Below are 20,702 nucleotides of genomic sequence, written 5' to 3' on the forward strand. Positions count from 1 at the left end.
TGGGAGGGGATGAGGGTAGGTATCTAGGTAGTGGTAGGGGATGAGGGTAGGTATCTAAGGTAGCTAGGTAGTGGGAGGGGATGAGGATAGGTATCTAGGTAGTGGGAGGGGATGAGGATAGGTATCTAGGTAGTGGTAGGGGATGAGGATAGGTATCTAAGGTAGTGGGAGGGGATGAGGATAGGTATCTAAGGTAGTGGGAGGGGATGAGGATAGGTATCTAGGTAGTGGGAGGGGATGAGGGTAGGTATCTAGGTAGTGGGAGGGGATGAGGATAGGTATCTAGGTAGTGGGAGGGGATGAGGGTAGGTATCTAGGTAGTGGGAGGGGATGAGGGTAGGTATCTAAGGTATCTAGGTAGTGGGAGGGGATGAGGATAGGTATCTAGGTAGTGGGAGGGGGTGAGGGTAGGTATCTAGGTAGTGGGAGGGGATGAGGGTAGGTATCTAAGGTATCTAGGTAGTGGGAGGGGATGAGGATAGGTATCTAGGTAGTGGGAGGGGGTGAGGGTAGGTATCTAGGTAGTGGGAGGGGATGAGGATAGGTATCTAGGTAGTGGGAGGGGATGAGGGTAGGTATCTAGGTAGTGGGAGGGGATGAGGATAGGTATCTAGGTAGTGGGAGGGGATGAGGATAGGTATCTAGGTAGTGGGAGGGGATGAGGATAGGTATCTAGGTAGTGGGAGGGGATGAGGGTAGGTATCTAGGTAGTGGTAGGGGATGAGGATAGGTATCTAAGGTAGTGGGAGGGGATGAGGATAGGTATCTAAGGTAGTGGGAGGGGATGAGGATAGGTATCTAGGTAGTGGGAGGGGATGAGGGTAGGTATCTAGGTAGTGGGAGGGGATGAGGATAGGTATCTAGGTAGTGGGAGGGGATGAGGGTAGGTATCTAGGTAGTGGGAGGGGATGAGGGTAGGTATCTAAGGTATCTAGGTAGTGGGAGGGGATGAGGATAGGTATCTAAGGTATCTAGGTAGTGGGAGGGGATGAGGGTAGGTATCTAGGTAGTGGGAGGGGATGAGGGTAGGTATCTAAGGTATCTAGGTAGTGGGAGGGGATGAGGGTAGGTATCTAGGTAGTGGGAGGGGATGAGGGTAGGTATCTAAGGTATCTAGGTAGTGGGAGGGGATGAGGGTAGGTATCTAGGTAGTGGGAGGGGATGAGGGTAGGTATCTAGGTAGTGGGAGGGGATGAGGGTAGGTATCTAGGTAGTGGGAGGGGATGAGGGTAGGTATCTAGGTAGTGGGAGGGGATGAGGGTAGGTATCTAAGGTATCTAGGTAGTGGGAGGGGATGAGGATAGGTATCTAGGTAGTGGGAGGGGGTGAGGGTAGGTATCTAGGTAGTGGGAGGGGATGAGGATAGGTATCTAGGTAGTGGGAGGGGATGAGGGTAGGTATCTAGGTAGTGGGAGGGGATGAGGATAGGTATCTAGGTAGTGGGAGGGGATGAGGATAGGTATCTAGGTAGTGGGAGGGGGTGAGGGTAGGTATCTAGGTAGTGGGAGGGGATGAGGATAGGTATCTAAGGTATCTAGGTAGTGGGAGGGGATGAGGGTAGGTATCTAAGGTATCTAGGTAGTGGGAGGGGATGAGGATAGGTATCTAGGTAGTGGGAGGGGATGAGGGTAGGTATCTAGGTAGTGGGAGGGGATGAGGATAGGTATCTAAGGTATCTAGGTAGTGGGAGGGGATGAGGATAGGTATCTAAGGTAGCTAGGTAGTGGGAGGGGATGAGGATAGGTATCTAGGTAGTGGGAGGGGGTGAGGGTAGGTATCTAGGTAGTGGGAGGGGATGAGGGTAGGTATCTAAGGTATCTAGGTAGTGGGAGGGGATGAGGATAGGTATCTAGGTAGTGGGAGGGGATGAGGGTAGGTATCTAGGTAGTGGGAGGGGATGAGGATAGGTATCTAAGGTATCTAGGTAGTGGGAGGGGATGAGGGTAGGTATCTAAGGTAGCTAGGTAGTGGGAGGGGATGAGGATAGGTATCTAGGTAGTGGGAGGGGATGAGGGTAGGTATCTAGGTAGTGGGAGGGGATGAGGGTAGGTATCTAGGTAGTGGGAGGGGATGAGGGTAGGTATCTAAGGTATCTAGGTAGTGGGAGGGGATGAGGATAGGTATCTAGGTAGTGGGAGGGGGTGAGGGTAGGTATCTAGGTAGTGGGAGGGGATGAGGGTAGGTATCTAAGGTATATAGGTAGTGGGAGGGGATGAGGATAGGTATCTAAGGTATCTAGGTAGTGGGAGGGGATGAGGGTAGGTATCTAAGGTAGCTAGGTAGTGGGAGGGGATGAGGGTAGGTATCTAAGGTATCTAGGTAGTGGGAGGGGATGAGGGTAGGTATCTAGGTAGTGGTAGGGGATGAGGATAGGTATCTAAGTAGTGGGAGGGGATGAGGATAGGTATCTAGGTAGTGGGAGGGGATGAGGATAGGTATCTAGGTAGTGGGAGGGGCTGAGGATAGCTATCTAAGGTAGCTAGGTAGTGGGAGGGGCTGAGGATAGGTAGGTGTGGTAATAATGGTGTATAACATCACGTATGGGTATAAGTAGTCTACCACAGAGGAGAGGAGGAGGTGCTGGGGGACTGGTGTATAACATCACGTATGGGTATAAGTAGTCTACCACAGAGGAGAGGAGGAGGTGCTGGGGGACTGGTGTATAACATCACGTATGGGTATAAGTAGTCTACCACAGAGGAGAGGAGGAGGTGCTGGGGGACTGGTGTATAACATCACGTATGGGTATAAGTAGTCTACCACAGAGGAGAGGAGGAGGTGCTGGGGGACTGGTGTATAACATCACGTATGGGTATAAGTAGTCTACCACAGAGGAGAGGAGGAGGTGCTGGGGGACTGGTGTATAACATCACGTATGGGTATAAGTAGTCTACCACAGAGGAGAGGAGGAGGTGCTGGGGGACTGGTGTATAACATCACGTATGGGTATAAGTAGTCTACCACAGAGGAGAGGAGGAGGTGCTGGGGGACTGGTGTATAACATCACGTATGGGTATAAGTAGTCTACCACAGAGGAGAGGAGGAGGTGCTGGGGGACTGGTGTATAACATCACGTATGGGTATAAGTAGTCTACCACAGAGGAGAGGAGGAGGTGCTGGGGGACTGGTGGGGTTATCTGCAGACTTGGGTTCAAATAGTACTTCAAATAGTTCAACATGCTTAATATATTGTTGATTGAGTTTGCCTGGTTTAACAGACCAGTAGCACAGTCCTAAAACCGCAAAATCCCCCCATCAAAAACCCCTCTCATCAAACCCAACCCATCAGACCCCGCACACCAGGCCCCGCCCACCAGGCACTGCCAATCGGACTCGAGCAGACGCTGAAAGTATCTGAAAGATGTTGAATAGTGCTTGAACCCAGGTGTCGTTGTCTGGACCCAGCTCTTATACCACGTAATTGGTCTCTGCTGGGATGTCGGCATCGGGGACGTCTTTCACCTCCTTGGCAGAGGAGGAGGGCTGCTGAGGCTTGTGTTTAGGGCCTGATGAGAGACGATGGGTGTTAGGGGCACCTCCTCTGTATCCTGAGAGAGAGAGAGAGAGAGGGTGAGAGAGAGAGAGAGAGAGAGAGAGAGAGAGAGAGAGAGAGAGAGAGAGAGAGAATGAGAGAGAGAGAGGGAGAGGGTGAGGGTGAGAGAGAGAGAGAGGGAGAGAGAGAGAGAGAGAGAGAGGGATGAGAGAGAGAGAGAGAGGAGAGAGAGGAGAGAGAGAGGGAGAGAGAGAGAGAGAGAGGGTGAGAGAGAGAGATGGAGATAGGGTGAGAGAGAGAGATGGAGATAGGGTGAGAGAGAGAGAGGGTGAGAGGGGGAAGAGAGGTAGAGAAGGAGAGGGTGAGAGAGGTGGAAGTGGTAGGTCATGTGATGAAAGGTATGTGTAGAGGCCCTGAGAGGAGCACCACTCAACACTAGTCATGTTTTCCTGTTGTTTCTAGTGTTCCCTCTGTTCTGATCTGGAACCAAATCAAGAAGACTAATGACGTAACACCAATAAGTAGCCTTTGTGTGTGACCGTGATCTGATATGTTGCAGCTTCCCTTCTTCCTGTCAGATTTTTTAATTTTTATTTAACTTTTTATTTAACTAGGCAAGTCAAATTCTTATTTAATGACGGCCTACATCGGGCCAAACCCGGACGACGCTGGGCCGACGCTCGGCCAAACCCGATTGAGCGCAGCCCTATGGGACTCCTAATCATGGCCGGTTGTGATACAGCCTGGATTCGAACCAGGGTGTACGTAGTGACATCTCTAGCACTGAGACGCAGTGCCTTAGACCGCTGCGCCACTGGGGAGCCCAAACATGTGGGCAGGGGTTTTCCTCAGAGGCTCCACCACAGCAGAGAAATAACAACTTAAAGTGTGGAGTGGAGTTGAGTTTGTCAGAGCCCAAGACTCTTTTTCATTCATTCTTCTATGAGCTGAACCCAAGTCAGCGTTGTGTTGAGTTACCCTATTCCCTGGCCTATGGTACACTAATTACCACCAGGCCTCATACGGCTCTGGTTAAATGTGGTGCACTATAAAGGGAATAGGGGTTACTAAACTCAGGGGTCACTAAACTCACTCTAATTACAGTGTTACTAAACCACTAAACTCACTCTAATTACAGTGTTACTAAACCACTAAACTCACTCTAATTACAGTGTTACTAAACCACTAAACTCACTCTAATTACAGTGTTACTAAACCACTAAACTCACTCTAATTACAGTGTTACTAAACCACTAAACTCACTCTAATTACAGTGTTACTAAACCACTAAACTCACTCTCATTACAGTGATATTAAACCACTAAACTCACTCTAATTACAGTGATATTAAACCACTAAACTCACTCTAATTACAGTGTTACTAAACCACTAAACTCACTCTAATTACAGTGTTACTAAACCACTAAACTCACTCTCATTACAGTGTTACTAAACCACTAAACTCACTCTAATTACAGTGTTATTAAACCACTAAACTCACTCTAATTACAGTGTTACTAAACCACTAAACTCACTCTAATTACAGTGATATTAAACCACTAAACTCACTCTAATTACAGTGTTACTAAACCACTAAACTCACTCTAATTACAGTGTTATTAAACCACTAAACTCACTCTCATTACAGTGATATTAAACCACTAAACTCACTCTAATTACAGTGTTACTAAACCACTAAACTCACTCTAATTACAGTGTTACTAAACCACTAAACTCACTCTAATTATAGTGTTACTAAACCACTAAACTCACTCTAATTACAGTGTTACTAAACCACTAAACTCACTCTAATTATAGTGTTACTAAACCACTAAACTCACTCTAATTACAGTGTTACTAAACCACTAAACTCACTCTAATTACAGTGTTACTAAACCACTAAACTCACTCTAATTACAGTGTTACTAAACCACTAAACTCACTCTCATTACAGTGTTACTAAACCACTAAACTCACTCTAATTACAGTGTTATTAAACCACTAAACTCACTCTAATTACAGTGTTACTAAACCACTAAACTCACTCTAATTACAGTGATATTAAACCACTAAACTCACTCTAATTACAGTGTTACTAAACCACTAAACTCACTCTAATTACAGTGTTATTAAACCACTAAACTCACTCTCATTACAGTGATATTAAACCACTAAACTCACTCTAATTACAGTGTTACTAAACCACTAAACTCACTCTAATTACAGTGTTACTAAACCACTAAACTCACTCTAATTATAGTGTTACTAAACCACTAAACTCACTCTAATTACAGTGTTATTAAACCACTAAACTCACTCTCATTACAGTGATATTAAACCACTAAACTCACTCTAATTACAGTGTTACTAAACCACTAAACTCACTCTAATTACAGTGATATTAAACCACTAAACTCACTCTAATTACAGTGTTATTAAACCACTAAACTCACTCTCATTACAGTGTTACTAAACCACTAAACTCACTCTAATTACAGTGTTATTAAACCACTAAACTCACTCTAATTACAGTGTTACTAAACCACTAAACTCACTCTAATTACAGTGTTACTAAACCACTAAACTCACTCTAATTACAGTGTTACTAAACCACTAAACTCACTCTAATTACAGTGTTACTAAACCACTAAACTCACTCTAATTACAGTGATATTAAACCACTAAACTCACTCTAATTACAGTGTTACTAAACCACTAAACTCACTCTAATTACAGTGATATTAAACCACTAAACTCACTCTAATTACAGTGTTACTAAACCACTAAACTCACTCTTGTTACAGTGGCGTCCGTGCCAGCCCTCCTTACACAGGCACTTGTTAGGTTCCACACAGGTCCCGTGGGCTCCACAGCTGGGCTCACAGACAGCTGCACACACACACACACACACACATTTTCAGAGACACATATTATCAGATACACACATTATCAGATACACACATTATCAGATACACATATTATCAGATACACACATTATCAGAGACACACATTATCAGATACACACATTGTCAGAGACACATATTATCAGATACACACATTGTCAGAGACACATATTATCAGAGACACACATTATCAGATACACACATTGTCAGAGACACATATTATCAGATACACACATTGTCAGAGACACATATTGTCAGACTCACATACATATTCTGACACATGAAAACATGACTTTATGATACAAAACACAACATGTCACGTTCTTCCATGCTACATAGTACGTGTTTCCATTATATTCCCTCAGTTCATCCCAAAGCAGAAGCCGCAGCAGCGTCCGGGTCGGGTTAGACTTACCCTTGGAACACAGGTCACCGTGGAAACCCTTGTCACATTTGCATTTGTTTTTCCCAGTGCATTTCCCTCCATTTCTGCAGGGCTGGAGACATTTACCTGAACGACACAGACACGAGACAGGCTCACATGTAGAGTAGCAGTCATCTATACTGTACAGTTAAACACAAGGCCTCAGCCTACTGATTGGCTAAAAGACATTCTATATTTAACATGCTTTTTTAAAGTCTAGGAATAGGATTCTTCTTGGCTCTGGGAAACTGTCCCAAGTTGATATAAAATATAATATTGTAGACGTCCATTACTTTCAGTGTGGAAGACGGTGGGAGACGGAATGGCATGTGCTGTACATGCTTGTCTTAGACATTCTGTGGGTCAAACGATCAATTACCCCTGGTCCCCCCAGGGGTTTAATACAGATGACCGTATGCCCCAAATGGTACACTATTCTCTACTTAGTGCACTACTTTTGATCAGGGCACTATGGGAATTAGGGTGCCTTTTGGGACGCAAACGGAGGTAGAAATGGATAGTAAGAGAAGTGGAGGTGGTAAAAGGAAATCAACCTCTTTCAATAACACAGTTTCCCGCTGGGAGCAGAGACATCTGAGAGATTAGGTTCACGCCTCCATATTAGATCAACGTCTTCCTGAGTCTCAACCCATTCTTTTGTTCTCACACATATCAATGACATTCATATATCCCTGGAGCACAGACAATAAGGGGGGACGCTAGGAAGAAAATTATGAGAGAGAGAAAGAGAGAAAGAGAGAGAGAGAGAGAGAGAGAGACAGAGAGAAAGAGAGACAGAGCGAGAGAGAAAGAGAGAGAGAGACAGAAAGAGAGAGAGACAGTGAGAAAGAGAGAGAGAGAGAGACAGAGAGAGAGAGAGAGTGAGAGAGAGAGAGAGAGAGAGAGAGACAGAGAGAGAGAGAGAGAGAGAGAGAGAGAGAGAGAGAGAGAGAGAGAGAGAGAGAGAGAGAGAGAGAGAAAGAGAGAGAGAGTTCACAGAGCTCTATCAAAGCCTGTTTCAACTTCACAGAGGCTTACTGCGATATCATTTACCTTCAGAAGGCGGCATTAACTGCGCTTTATGTTTGAAAAGTGGTTTTGATATTATCTCGGTCCCAAACGGCACCCTATTCCCTACAGAGTGCACTAGTTTAGACCAGGGCCCCATAGGGGACAGGCTGCCATTTGGGATGTATAAACTAGCTGTGTTTTAAGTCTTTAAATTGTTTGGCGCTACACCACCAGTCTGCCCCACCCTTTTGACTGGGAACTGTAGAACACCAGTCTGCTCCGCCCTTCTGACTGGGAACTGTAGAACACCAGCCTGCTCCGCCCTTCTGACTGGGAACTGTAGAACACCAGCCTGCCCCGCCCTTCTGACTGGGAACTGTAGAACACCAGCCTGCCCCGCCCTTCTGACTGGGAACTGTAGATCACCAGCCTGCCCTGCCCTTCTGACTGGGAACTGTAGATCACCAGCCTGCCCCGCCCTTCTGACTGGGAACTGTAGAACACCAGCCTGCCCCGCCCTTCTGACTGGGAACTGTAGATCACCAGCCTGCCCCGCCCTTCTGACGGAACTGTAGATCACCAGCCTGCCCCGCCCTTCTGACTGGGAACTGTAGAACACCAGCCTGCCCTGCCCTTCTGACTGAGAACTGTAGATCACCAGCCTGCCCCGCCCTTCTGACTGAGAACTGTAGATCACCAGCCTGCCCCGCCCTTCTGACTGGGAACTGTAGATCACCAGCCTGTCCCGCCCTTCTGACTGGGAACTGGAGATCACCAGCCTGCCCCGCCCTTCTGACTGGGAACTGTAGAACACCAGCCTGCCCCGCCCTTCTGACTGGGAACTGTAGAACACCAGCCTGCCCCGCCCTTCTGACTGGGAACTGTAGAACACCAGCCTGCCCCGCCCTTCTGACTGGGAACTGTAGAACACCAGCCTGCCCCGCCCTTCTGACTGGGAACTGTAGATCACCAGCCTGCCCCGCCCTTCTGACTGGGAACTGTAGATCACCAGCCTGCCCCGCCCTTCTGACTGGGAACTGTAGATCACCAGCCTGCCCCGCCCTTCTAACTGGGAACTGTAGATCACCAGCCTGCCCCGCCCTTCTGACTGGGAACCATTTGACTAGGGCCCCTAGGGTGTGAATAGGATGCCATTTGACTAGGGCCCCTAGGGTGTGAATAGGGTGCCATTTGACTAAGGCCCCTAGGGTGTGAATAGGGTGCCATTTGACTAGGGCCCCTGGGTGTGAATAGGATGCCATTTGACTAGGGCCCCTAGGGTGTGAATAGGGTGCCATTTGACTAGGGCCCCTGGATGTGAATAGGATGCCATTTGACTAGGGCCCCTGGATGTGAATAGGATGCCATTTGACTAGGGCCCCTAGGGTGTGAATAGGGTGCCATTTGACTAGGGCCCCTGGATGTGAATAGGGTGCCATTTGACTAGGGCCCCTGGATGTGAATAGGATGCCATTTGACTAGGGTGTGAATAGGGTGCCATTTGACTAGGGCCCCTGGATGTGAATAGGATGCCATTTGACTAGGGCCCCTAAGGTGTGAATAGGGTGCCATTTGACTAGGGCCCCTGGATGTGAATAGGATGCCATTTGACTAGGGCCCCTAGGGTGTGAATAGGGTGCCATTTGACTAGGGCCCCTAGGGTGTGAATAGGGTGCCATTTGACTAGGGCCCCTGGATGTGAATAGGATGCCATTTGACTAGGGCCCCTAGGGTGTGAATAGGATGCCATTTGACTAGGGCCCCTGGGTGTGAATAGGATGCCATTTGACTAGGGCCCCTGGATGTGAATAGGATGCCATTTGACTAGGGCCCCTGGGTGTGAATAGGATGCCATTTGACTAGGGCCCCTAGGGTGTGAATAGGGTGCCATTTGACTAGGGCCCCTAGGGTGTGAATAGGGTGCCATTTGACTAGGGCCCCTAGGGTGTGCATAGGGTGCCATTTGACTAGGGCCCATGGATGTGAATAGGGTGCCATTTGACTAGGGCCCCTGGATGTGAATAGGGTGCCATTTGACTAGGGCCCCTAGGGTGTGAATAGGGTGCCATTTGACTAGGGCCCCTAGGGTGTGAATAGGGTGCCATTTGACTAGGGCCCCTGGATGTGAATAGGATGCCATTTGACTAGGGCCCCTGGGTGTGAATAGGATGCCATTTGACTAGGGCCCCTAGGGTGTGAATAGGGTGCCATTTGACTAGGGCCCCTAGGGTGTGAATAGGGTGCCATTTGACTAGGGCCCCTAGGGTGTGCATAGGGTGCCATTTGACTAGGGCCCATGGATGTGAATAGGGTGCCATTTGACTAGGGCCCCTGGATGTGAATAGGGTGCCATTTGACTAGGGCCCCTAGGGTGTGAATAGGGTGCCATTTGACTAGGGCCCCTAGGGTGTGAATAGGGTGCCATTTGACTAGGGCCCCTGGATGTGAATAGGATGCCATTTGACTAGAGCCCCTGGGTGTGAATAGGATGCCATTTGACTAGGGCCCCTAGGGAGTGAATAGCATGACATTTGACTAGGGCCCCTGGGTGTGAATAGGTTGCCATTTGACTAGGGCCCCTAGGGTGTGAATAGGGTGCCATTTGACTAGGGCCCCTGGGTGTGAATAGGATGCCATTTGACTAGGGCCCCTAGGGTGTGAATAGGGTGCCATTTGACTAGGGCCCCTGGATGTGAATAGGATGCCATTTGACTAGGGCCCCTAGGGTGTGAATAGGGTGCCATTTGACTAGGGCCCCTAGGGTGTGAATAGGGTGCCATTTGACTAGGGCCCCTGGATGTGAATAGGATGCCATTTGACTAGGGCCCCTGGATGTGAATAGGGTGCCATTTGACTAGGGCCCCTAGGGTGTGAATAGGGTGCCGAATAGGGTGCCATTTGACTAGGGCCCCTAGGGTGTGAATAGGGTGCCATTTGACTAGGGCCCCTGCATGTGAATAGGATGCCATTTGACTAGGGCCCCTGGGTGTGAATAGGATGCCAATTGACTAGGGCCCCTAGGGAGTGAATAGCATGACATTTGACTAGGGCCCCTGGGTGTGAATAGGTTGCCATTTGACTAGGGCCCCTAGAGTGTGAATAGGATGCCATTTGACTAGGGCCCCTAGGGTGTGAATAGGATGCCATTTGACTAGGGCCCATAGGGTGTGAATAGGGTGCCATTTGACTAGGGCCCCTAGGGAGTGAATAGCATGACATTTGACTAGGGCCCCTAGAGAGTGAATAGCATGCCATTTGACTAGGGCCCCTAGGGTGTGAATAGGGGACCATTTGACTAGGGCCCCTAGGGTGTGAATAGGATGCCATTTGACTAGGGCCCATAGGGTGTGAATAGGGTGCCATTTGACTAGGGCCCCTAGGGTGTGAATAGGGTGTCATTTGACTAGGGCCCCTAGGGAGTGAATAGCATGACATTTGACTAGGGCCCCTAGAGAGTGAATAGCATGCCATTTGACTAGGGCCCCTAGGGTGTGAATAGGGGAACATTTGACTAGGGCCCCTAGAGAGTGAATAGCATGCCATTTGACTAGGGCCCCTAGGGTGGGAATAGGGGACCATTTGACTAGGGCCCCTAGGGAGTGAATAGCATGACATTTGACTAGGGCCCCTAGAGAGTGAATAGCATGCCATTTGACTAGGGCCCCTAGGGTGTGAATAGGGGACCATTTGACTAGGGCCCCTAGGGTGTGAATAGGGTGCCATTTGACTAGGGCCCCTAGGGTGTGAATAGGGTGTCATTTGACTAGGGCCCCTAGGGTGTGAATAGGGGACCATTTGACTAGGGCCCCTAGGGTGTGAATAGGGGACCATTTGACTAGGGCCCCTAGGGTGTGAATAGGGGACCATTTGACTAGGGCCCCTAGGGTGTGAATAGGGGACCATTTGACTAGGGCCCCTAGGGTGTGAATAGGATTCCATTTGGTATGCAGTTCCTGTCTTTTGATCCTGTCTTTCAGTTGTGAAACATTATGACACAACAGCAATCTGGAATAAAGGCAGGTTTTAAATACAGGGTTTTATGTTGGTTATCTCTACGTAGTCAGAGAGCAGCTGTAATAATAGGTTTATGTTGGTTATCTATATGTAGTCAGAGAGCAGCTGTAATAACAGGTGTATGTTGGTTATCTATACGTAGTCAGAGAGCAGCTGTAGTCAGAGAGCAGCTGTAATAACAGGTTTATGTTGGTTATCTATACGTAGTCAGAGAGCAGCTTTAATAACAGGTTTATGATGGTTATCTATACGTAGTCAGAGAGCAGCTGTAGTCAGAGAGCAGCTGTAATAACAGGTTTATGTTGGTAATCTATACGTAGTCAGAGAGCAGCTGTAGTCAGAGAGCAGCTGTAATAACAGGTTTATGTTGGTTATCTATACGTAGTCAGAGAGCAGCTGTATAACAGGTTTATGTTGGTTATCTATACGTAGTCAGAGAGCAGCTGTAGTCAGAGAGCAGCTGTAATAACAGGTTTATGTTGGTTATCTCTACATAGTCAGAGAGCAGCTGTAGTCAGAGAGCAGCTGTAATAATAGGTTTATGTTGGTTATCTCTACGTAGTCAGAGAGCAGCTGTAGTCAGAGAGCAGCTGTAATAACAGGTTTCTGTTGGTTATCTATACGTAGTCAGAGAGCAGCTGTAATAATAGGTGTATGTTGGTTATCTCTAAGTAGTCAGAGAGCAGCTGTAATAACAGGTGTATGTTGGTTATCTATATGTAGTCAGAGAGCAGCTGTAGTCAGAGAGCAGCTGTAATAACAGGTTTATGTTGGTTATCTATACGTAGTCAGAGAGCAGCTTTAATAACAGGTTTATGATGGTTATCTATACGTAGTCAGAGAGCAGCTGTAGTCAGAGAGCAGCTGTAATAACAGGTTTATGTTGGTAATCTATACGTAGTCAGAGAGCAGCTGTAGTCAGAGAGCATCTGTAATAACAGTTTTATGATGGTTATCTATACGTAGTCAGAGAGCAGCTGTAATAACAGGTTTATGTTGGTTATCTATACGTAGTCAGAGAGCAGCTGTAGTCAGAGAGCAGCTGTAGTCAGAGAGCAGCTGTAGTCAGAGAGCAGCTGTAATAACAGGTTTATGTTGGTTATCTCTACATAGTCAGAGAGCAGCTGTAGTCAGAGAGCAGCTGTAATAATAGGTTTATGTTGGTTATCTCTACGTAGTCAGAGAGCAGCTGTAGTCAGAGAGCAGCTGTAATAACAGGTTTATGATGGTTATCTATACGTAGTCAGAGAGCAGCTGTAATAACAGGTTTATGTTGGTTATCTATACGTAGTCAGAGAGCAGCTGTAGTCAGAGAGCAGCTGTAGTCAGAGAGCAGCTGTAGTCAGAGAGCAGCTGTAATAACAGGTTTATGTTGGTTATCCCTACATAGTCAGAGAGAAGCTGTAGTCAGAGAGCAGCTGTAATAATAGGTTTATGTTGGTTATCTCTACGTAGTCAGAGAGCAGCTGTAGTCAGAGAGCAGCTGTAATAACAGGTTTCTGTTGGTTATCTATACGTAGTCAGAGAGCAGCTGTAATAATAGGTGTATGTTGGTTATCTCTAAGTAGTCAGAGAGCAGCTGTAATAACAGGTGTATGTTGGTTATCTCTACGTAGTCAGAGAGCAGCTGTAATAACAGGTTTATGTTGGTTATCTATACGTAGTCAGAGAGCAGCTGTAGTCAGAGAGCAGCTGTAGTCAGAGAGCAGCTGTAGTCAGAGAGCAGCTGTAATAACAGGTTTATGATGGTTATCTATACGTAGTCAGAGAGCAGCTGTAATAACAGGTTTATGTTGGTTATCTATACGTAGTCAGAGAGCAGCTGTAATAACAGGTTTATGATGGTTATCTATACGTAGTCAGAGAGCAGCTGTAATAACAGGTTTATGTTGGTTATCTCTACGTAGTCAGAGAGCAGCTGTAGTCAGAGAGCAGCTGTAATAACAGGTTTATGATGGTTATCTCTACGTAGTCAGAGAGCAGCTGTAGTCAGAGAGCAGCTGTAATAACAGGTGTATGTTGGTTATCTCTACGTAGTCAGAGAGCAGCTGTAGTCAGAGAGCAGCTGTAGTCAGAGAGCAGCTGTAATAACAGGTTTATGATGGCTATCTATACGTAGTCAGAGAGCAGCTGTAATAACAGGTTTATGATGGTTATCTCTACGTAGTCAGAGAGCAGCTGTAGTAACAGGTTTATGATGGTTATCTATACATAGTCAGAGAGCAGCTGTAATAACAGGTTTATGATGGTTATCTCTACGTAGTCAGAGAGCAGCTGTAGTCAGAGAGCAGCTGTAGTCAGAGAGCAGCTGTAATAACAGGTTTATGATGGTTATCTCTACGTAGTCAGTGAGCAGCTGTAGTCAGAGAGCAGCTGTAATAATAGGTTTATGTTGGTTATCTCTACGTAGTCAGAGAGCAGCTGTAATAACAGGTTTATGATGGTTATCTCTACGTAGTTAGAGAGCAGCTGTAATAACAGGTTTATGTTGGTTATCTCTACGTAGTCAGAGAGCAGCTGTAATAACAGGTTTATGTTGGTTATCTCTACGTAGTCAGAGAGCAGCTGTAATAACAGGTTTAGGATGGTTATCTCTACGTAGTCAGAGAGCAGCTGTAATAACAGGTTTATGATGGTTATCTCTACGTAGTCAGAGAGCAGCTGTAGTCAGAGAGCAGCTGTAATAACAGGTTGTATGTTGGTTATCTCTACGTAGTCAGAGAGCAGCTGTAATAATAGGTTTATGTTGGTTATCTATACGTAGTCAGTGAGCAGCTGTAATAACAGGTGTATGTTGGTTATCTCTACGTAGTCAGAGAGCAGCTGTAATAACAGGTTTATGTTGGTTATCTCTACATAGTCAGAGAGCAGCTGTAATAATAGGTTTATGTTGGTTATCTCTACGTAGTCAGAGAGCAGCTGTAATAACAGGTTTTTGATGGTTATCTCTACGTAGTCAGAGAGCAGCTATAATGACAGGTTTATGTTGGTTATCTATATGTAGTCAGAGAGCAGCTGTAATAATAGGTTTATGTTGGTTATCTCTACGTAGTCACAGAGCAGCTGTAATAACAGGTTTATGATGGTTATCTCTACGTAGTCAGAGAGCAGCTGTAACAGGAGACATTCCACCAAGCGTAATATTCAGTTAAATCAACACCATACAACGTGTATTCTCCATCTTTAAATGTTAACCCAAACCTCAATTCCGCCACAAAAAAACAAAATATATTACACTAATGAACGTAAACCTTAGCCACAAAGCGCCACTTGGCATAAAAAGTAGACTCTCCCATAGCGTAATGCAGATATAGTGTTCATCTGGATAGTGATTAAACAGCAGTTGGTGGTTGTTACATCTGCTTCCTCGTGGCCCCACAGTAGCAGACGGTGAAACATGACATCACTTGTTTACCCTCTCAGGGTTTCCACCCTGTTGCCATCAGAGTGACAACACGGTGTTTATTTGGATGACGTCATTACCGAAGGTTAGGTGACAAAAATACTCTGGACTGGAGGCTACATTCCCCTGCTTTTGGGATTGTATGTCTAAAAGTTGAACAGAGCAGCTGTAATAACAGTAGAAGTTAGTAGTAGTAGTAGTAGTAGTAGTAGTAGTAGTAGCAGTAGTAGTAGTAGTAGTAGTAGCAGTAGTAGTAGCAGTAGTAGTAGTAGCAGTAGTAGTAGTAGTAGTAGTAGTAGTAGTAGTAGTAGTAGTAATAGTAGTAGTTGTAGCAGTAGTAGTAGTAGTAGTAGTAGTAGTAGTAGTAGTAGTAGTAGTAGTAGTAGTAGTAGTAGTAGTAGTAGCAGTAGTAGTAGTAGTAGTAGCAGTTTTAGTTAGTAGTAGTAGTAGTAGTAGTAGTAGTAGTAGCAGTAGTAGTAGTTGTAGTAGCAGTAGTAGTAGTAGTTAGTAGTAGTAGTATTAGTAGCAGTAGTAGCAGTAGTAGTAGTAGTAGTAGCAGTAGTAGTTAGTAGTAGCAGTAGCAGTAGTAGTAGTTGTAGTAGTAGTAGTATTAGTAGCAGTAGTAGCAGTAGTAGTAGTAGTAGTAGCAGTAGTAGTTAGTAGTAGCAGTAGCAGTAGTAGTAGTTGTAGTAGTAGCAGTAGTAGTTGTAGTAGCAGTTAGTACTAGTAGTAGTTAGTAGTAGTTGTAGTCGTAGTAGCAGTAGTAGTAGTAGTAGTAGTAGTAGTAGTAGTAGTAGTAGTAGCAGTAGTAGTAGTAGTAGTAGTAGTAGTAGTAGTAGCTGTAGTAGTAGCAGCAGTAGTAGTAGTAGTAGTAGTAGCAGTAGTAGTTAGTACTAGTAGTAGTAGTAGTAGTTAGTACTAGTATTAGTTAGTAGTAGTATTAGTATTAGTTAGTGAGTAGTAGCAGTAGTAGTTAGTAGTAGTTAGTAGTAGCAGTAGTAGTAGTAGTAGTAGTAGTAGTAGTAGTAGTAGTAGTAGTAGCAGTAGTAGTTAGTAGTAGTAGTATAGTAGTTAGTACTAGTATTAGTTAGTAGTAGTATTAGTATTAGTTAGTGAGTAGTAGCAGTAGTAGTTAGTAGTAGTAAGTAGTAGTAGTAGTAGTAGAGTTGTTAGGTAAAGTGTAACTCACTGATCCCACAGCGTGGTCCCTCGTAGCCTGCAGGACAGATACACTTCCCTGGGTGGAAGCACGTCCCTCCGTTTAAACACGTGATGCTGCAGTTAGCTAGAGAGGGAACACAACATAGATCAGTGTAGTCGGGATTTAATTACAGCAGATTAAAATTAGGATGACGATTAGATTGACAACGTTGACATGATACATTTTGGTATTTTATTAGGATCCCCATTAGCTGTTGTGAAAGCAGCAGCAACTCTTCCTGGGGTCCACACAGAACACAGAACATAATACAGAACACAGAACATAATACAGAACACAGAACATAATACAGAACACAGAACACAGAACATAATACAGAACATAATACAGAACACAGAACACAGAACATAATACAGAACATAATACAGAACACAGAACACAGAACACAAAACATGAATCATAATACAGAACACAGAACATGAATAAACAAGAACAGTTCAAGGACAGAACTACATACAGTACATTTAAAACGTCACACATAGCTTACATATCAATACACACAAAATATCTAGGTCAAATAGGGGAGAGGTGTTGCTTTACCAACTTATTAAAACCAGGTTTGCTGTTCACTAGATCAATCTGAGATGGAAGGGAGTTCCATGCAATAATGCCTCTGTATAATACTGTACACTTTCTTACATTTGTTCTGGATTTGGGGACTGTGAAAAGGTGGCATGTCTGCTGGGTAGTGCTGAGTGATTTATCAAAATCACATGTCACCATGGAAACCCTTGTCATGTTCGCATTTGTTTTTCAACCAGATAATCTCAGTTCAATTATTTGAATTCCAGTTCTTTATTTTTGTATTTTTTGGGGTGAGCTCAATGCACTGCATTGTTTCTCTAGCGATATCTCAGATCATGCACCAACTGTGCGACGTAGTAGGGAGTTGTAGTTTTCCAACAGGCCGTAGTTTAGCGCAGAAAACGTGATAATGAACTACAACGACCATAATCCATTGTCCGTCTGTTTCTTTTACGACCTGCTGCGTAAGAAACAGAAGAGGGATACACAGAGAGCAGTCGCTTTGTGACGGTGTCTCTACCTGAAAATACATGAATGATTGATAGTTGGTATTCAGCAGTCATAAAAGTAAGCCTTGTTTACTTTGAAGAACTACTAAAATGGTGATTTTATCAGACAGCAACTCGATAGAGATGAGATGAGGACTTGGAATTAAATAATAAAGTCATCAAATAAAACCAATGTAATAAACACAACTGAAATATTTTATGAAAGTAAAGTGAATAAATTATGGTTAATAAGTGATAAGCAGTAATGGTAAGTCACTAGCATCATGGGATTTTTATTAATTGTTTTATTCTTTGATACAGAATTCAAATCACATAATGCATTTAATGTTTTTTTAAATTTATTATCGAAAACAGAAAATCGTGATTCCTTTAAAAAAAAGAATCGAACCGGAAACGAAGTGACCTCATAAAGCACTAATCACTCAGCACTACCGGTGGGGTAAGTGTGTGTGTCAGAACTGTGTGTAAGTTGACGATACAAACAATTTCAAACACATGAAGGATTTCTTCTAAAAAGAAGAAGTGATGTAGTCAGTCTGTCCTCAGCTCTTAGCCAAGAGAGACTGGCATTTATAGTATTGATATCAGCCCTCTGATTACACTGCCGCTCTGCTCTGGACCAGCTGACGTTTTTCTAGGTCCTTCTTTGCAGCACCACACCATATGACTGGGCAATAATCAAGATAAGATAAAACTAGAGCCTGCAGGACTTGCTTTGTGGAGTGGGGTGTCAAAAAAGCAGAGCATCTCTTTATTACAGACCGACCTCTCCCCATCTTTACAACCATTGAATCTATATATTTTGACCATGAGAGTTTACAATCCTAAGTAACACCAAGTTTCCTCCGGTAGCTAGCTAGCTAAAATTGTCCCATTCCTAAATTTGCCATGGACAGAGATAGGGATTTGAACTTGTGGTTTTACTTAATTCTCCGTACTGGACAATGATTATAACGGCAATTCTGATCCAAACCATAAATTCATACATTGTGCCCCTTGGCCTGAGACGATGGAAGTTCAACGTGTAGCTAGATGTAGAAGGCTAATGTTAACTAGCTGGCCTGGCGCATCGTTGCCCATGAAAGGCAGATAGGCTAGCGAGCAAGCATTTTAGCCAGGTAGCCAGGGACAACAAAAACTAAAAGCGTGTACTGTGTGACAGGGTCATAGGCCGTTTAGGCAACGTGAAAGATGGAGGATGGCATTGCTGGCGTGTCTCTACAAGTAGGGTGAGTCAACATGTTTTTTCCTACTTGCAAGCACTGATCCAGTGTACAAGAAGGAGAATGATGGAATGCAGCATCAGATGACCTGGCCTCCATAATCACCCAAACAAGTGCTCAGCATATGTGGGAACTCCTTCAAGACTGTTGGAAAAGCATTCCAGGTGAAGCTGGTTGAGAGAATGCCAAGAGTGTGCAAAGCTGCCATCAATCCAAAGGGTGGAACCCCCAGGTACAACCCAAAAGGGTTCTAGCTGCAACCAAACATTCTTCAAAAAGGGTTCCCCTATGGGGACAGAGGAAGAACCGTTTAATGTTCTAGAGAGCACCTTTTTTTCTAAGAGTGTACGCTCAGTACATCCAAAGGGTATGGATACACCTTTAGAGCGGAGTTCTGCAGCATTGATAAAAACATATGACCAATACACATGGATGATATAGTTGCTGTAGTGTTTGTAAACACCCTGGAAGGTTGATTAATAACCTGAACCAGATTACAGGCACTGGTTACAGTGAGCAGCTTCCTCTTGTTAAACACCCTGGTAGGTTGATTAATAACCTGAACCAGATTACAGACACTGGTTACAGTGAGCAGCTTCCTCTTGTTAAACACCCTGGAAGGTTGATTAATAACCTGAACCAGATTACAGGCACTGGTTACAGTGAGCAGCTTCCTCTTGTTAAACACCCTGGTAGGTTGATTAATAACCTGAACCAGATTACAGGCACTGGTTACAGTGAGCAGCTTCCTCTTGTTAAACACCCTGGTAGGTTGATTAATAACCTGAACCAGATTACAGACACTGGTTACAGTGAGCAGCTTCCTCTTGTTAAACACCCTGGTAGGTTGATTAATAACCTGAACCAGATTACAGACACTGGTTACAGTGAGCAGCTTCCTCTTGTTAAACACCCTGGTAGGTTGATTAATAACCTGAACCAGATTACAGACACTGGTTACAGTGAGCAGCTTCCTCGTGTTAAACACCCTGGTAGGTTGATTAATAACCTGAACCAGATTACAGGCACTGGTTACAGTGAGCAGCTTCCTCTTGTTAAACACCCTGGTAGGTTGATTAATAACCTGAACCAGATTACAGGCACTGGTTACAGTGAGCAGCTTCCTCTTGTTAAACACCCTGGTAGGTTGATTAATAACCTGAACCAGATTACAGACACTGGTTACAGTGAGCAGCTTCCTCTTGAGCGGACAGCTTGATGAAAACCAATCTATATTCAGGACGCCCAGAAAATAGACCTCTCTGTTAACGTCACACACATTATCAAGCATTGCACACATATTGTCCAGATAATGAATGTCAGCACTTGTTGGCCAATAGCAACACCCTAAAATAGGAGGCTTTAGATGAGGCAGTGAACCTGCAACCACAACACTTTTAACAGCATTAGACCTGAGATCATCTCTAAGCTTTACAGGGATATGGCTCTGAATATATACAGCAACATCTCCATCATAGGCATTCCTGTCTTTTCTGTAGATGTTATATCTCTGTATTGCTACTGCTGTATTGTCAAAGGAATCTCAGAGATGATTATTATATGAATGTTATCAGATTATTTGTTGCCAGTTATTGATCTCATAAACCTTATTTCTAAGGGTACAGTACATATGATTAATACCATAATAATAATAACAGATCTCTCACTCCTACCCAGTCTTTTGGGAGGGAGGGTGGACAATGAGCCTGTTGTAGTGGATGTAAACAATGTCCCCACGCTCTCTGACAGCTTTCACGGCTGCGATAAGTTCTTTTCCGCTTCTGGTGTACAGCTTAGGAGAAGTCCTCGTTAAGGAAGATGTTTTGTTCATCTCAAGTTATTGGCTCTCTCCAGAACAGCCATCTTGTCCTTAAACCTCAGGAACTAGAACCACATATCGGCCTGGGTCTGTCTCCTGGGCTGGTTACAGGTGTTCCAGACCTGTGGGCGTGGCTCCACCTCAATCTCCCCATGATCC

At 44.9% G+C, this 20,702-nt stretch overlaps 1 protein-coding gene across 1 annotated transcript in view; it reads right to left on the reverse strand.

Moving 5' to 3' along the window:
- Positions 1-2,029: 2,029 nt before the first annotated feature.
- Positions 2,030-20,702, reverse strand: part of wif1 (wnt inhibitory factor 1) — a 64,949-nt gene continuing 46,276 nt past the window's right edge. Inside the window, exons 7-10 of the mRNA XM_055905936.1 lie at positions 16,438-16,533; positions 6,812-6,907; positions 6,287-6,382; positions 2,030-3,548 (exon numbers count right to left, since the gene is read on the reverse strand). Of these exons, the coding sequence (XP_055761911.1) occupies positions 3,409-3,548; positions 6,287-6,382; positions 6,812-6,907; positions 16,438-16,533 (428 nt within the window). The 3' untranslated portion in view covers positions 2,030-3,408. The remainder of the gene's footprint in view (positions 3,549-6,286; positions 6,383-6,811; positions 6,908-16,437; positions 16,534-20,702) is intronic.

This window comes from Salvelinus fontinalis, chromosome 39 (genome assembly GCF_029448725.1).
Source record: "Salvelinus fontinalis isolate EN_2023a chromosome 39, ASM2944872v1, whole genome shotgun sequence".
Classification (NCBI taxonomy): Eukaryota; Metazoa; Chordata; class Actinopteri; order Salmoniformes; family Salmonidae; genus Salvelinus; species Salvelinus fontinalis.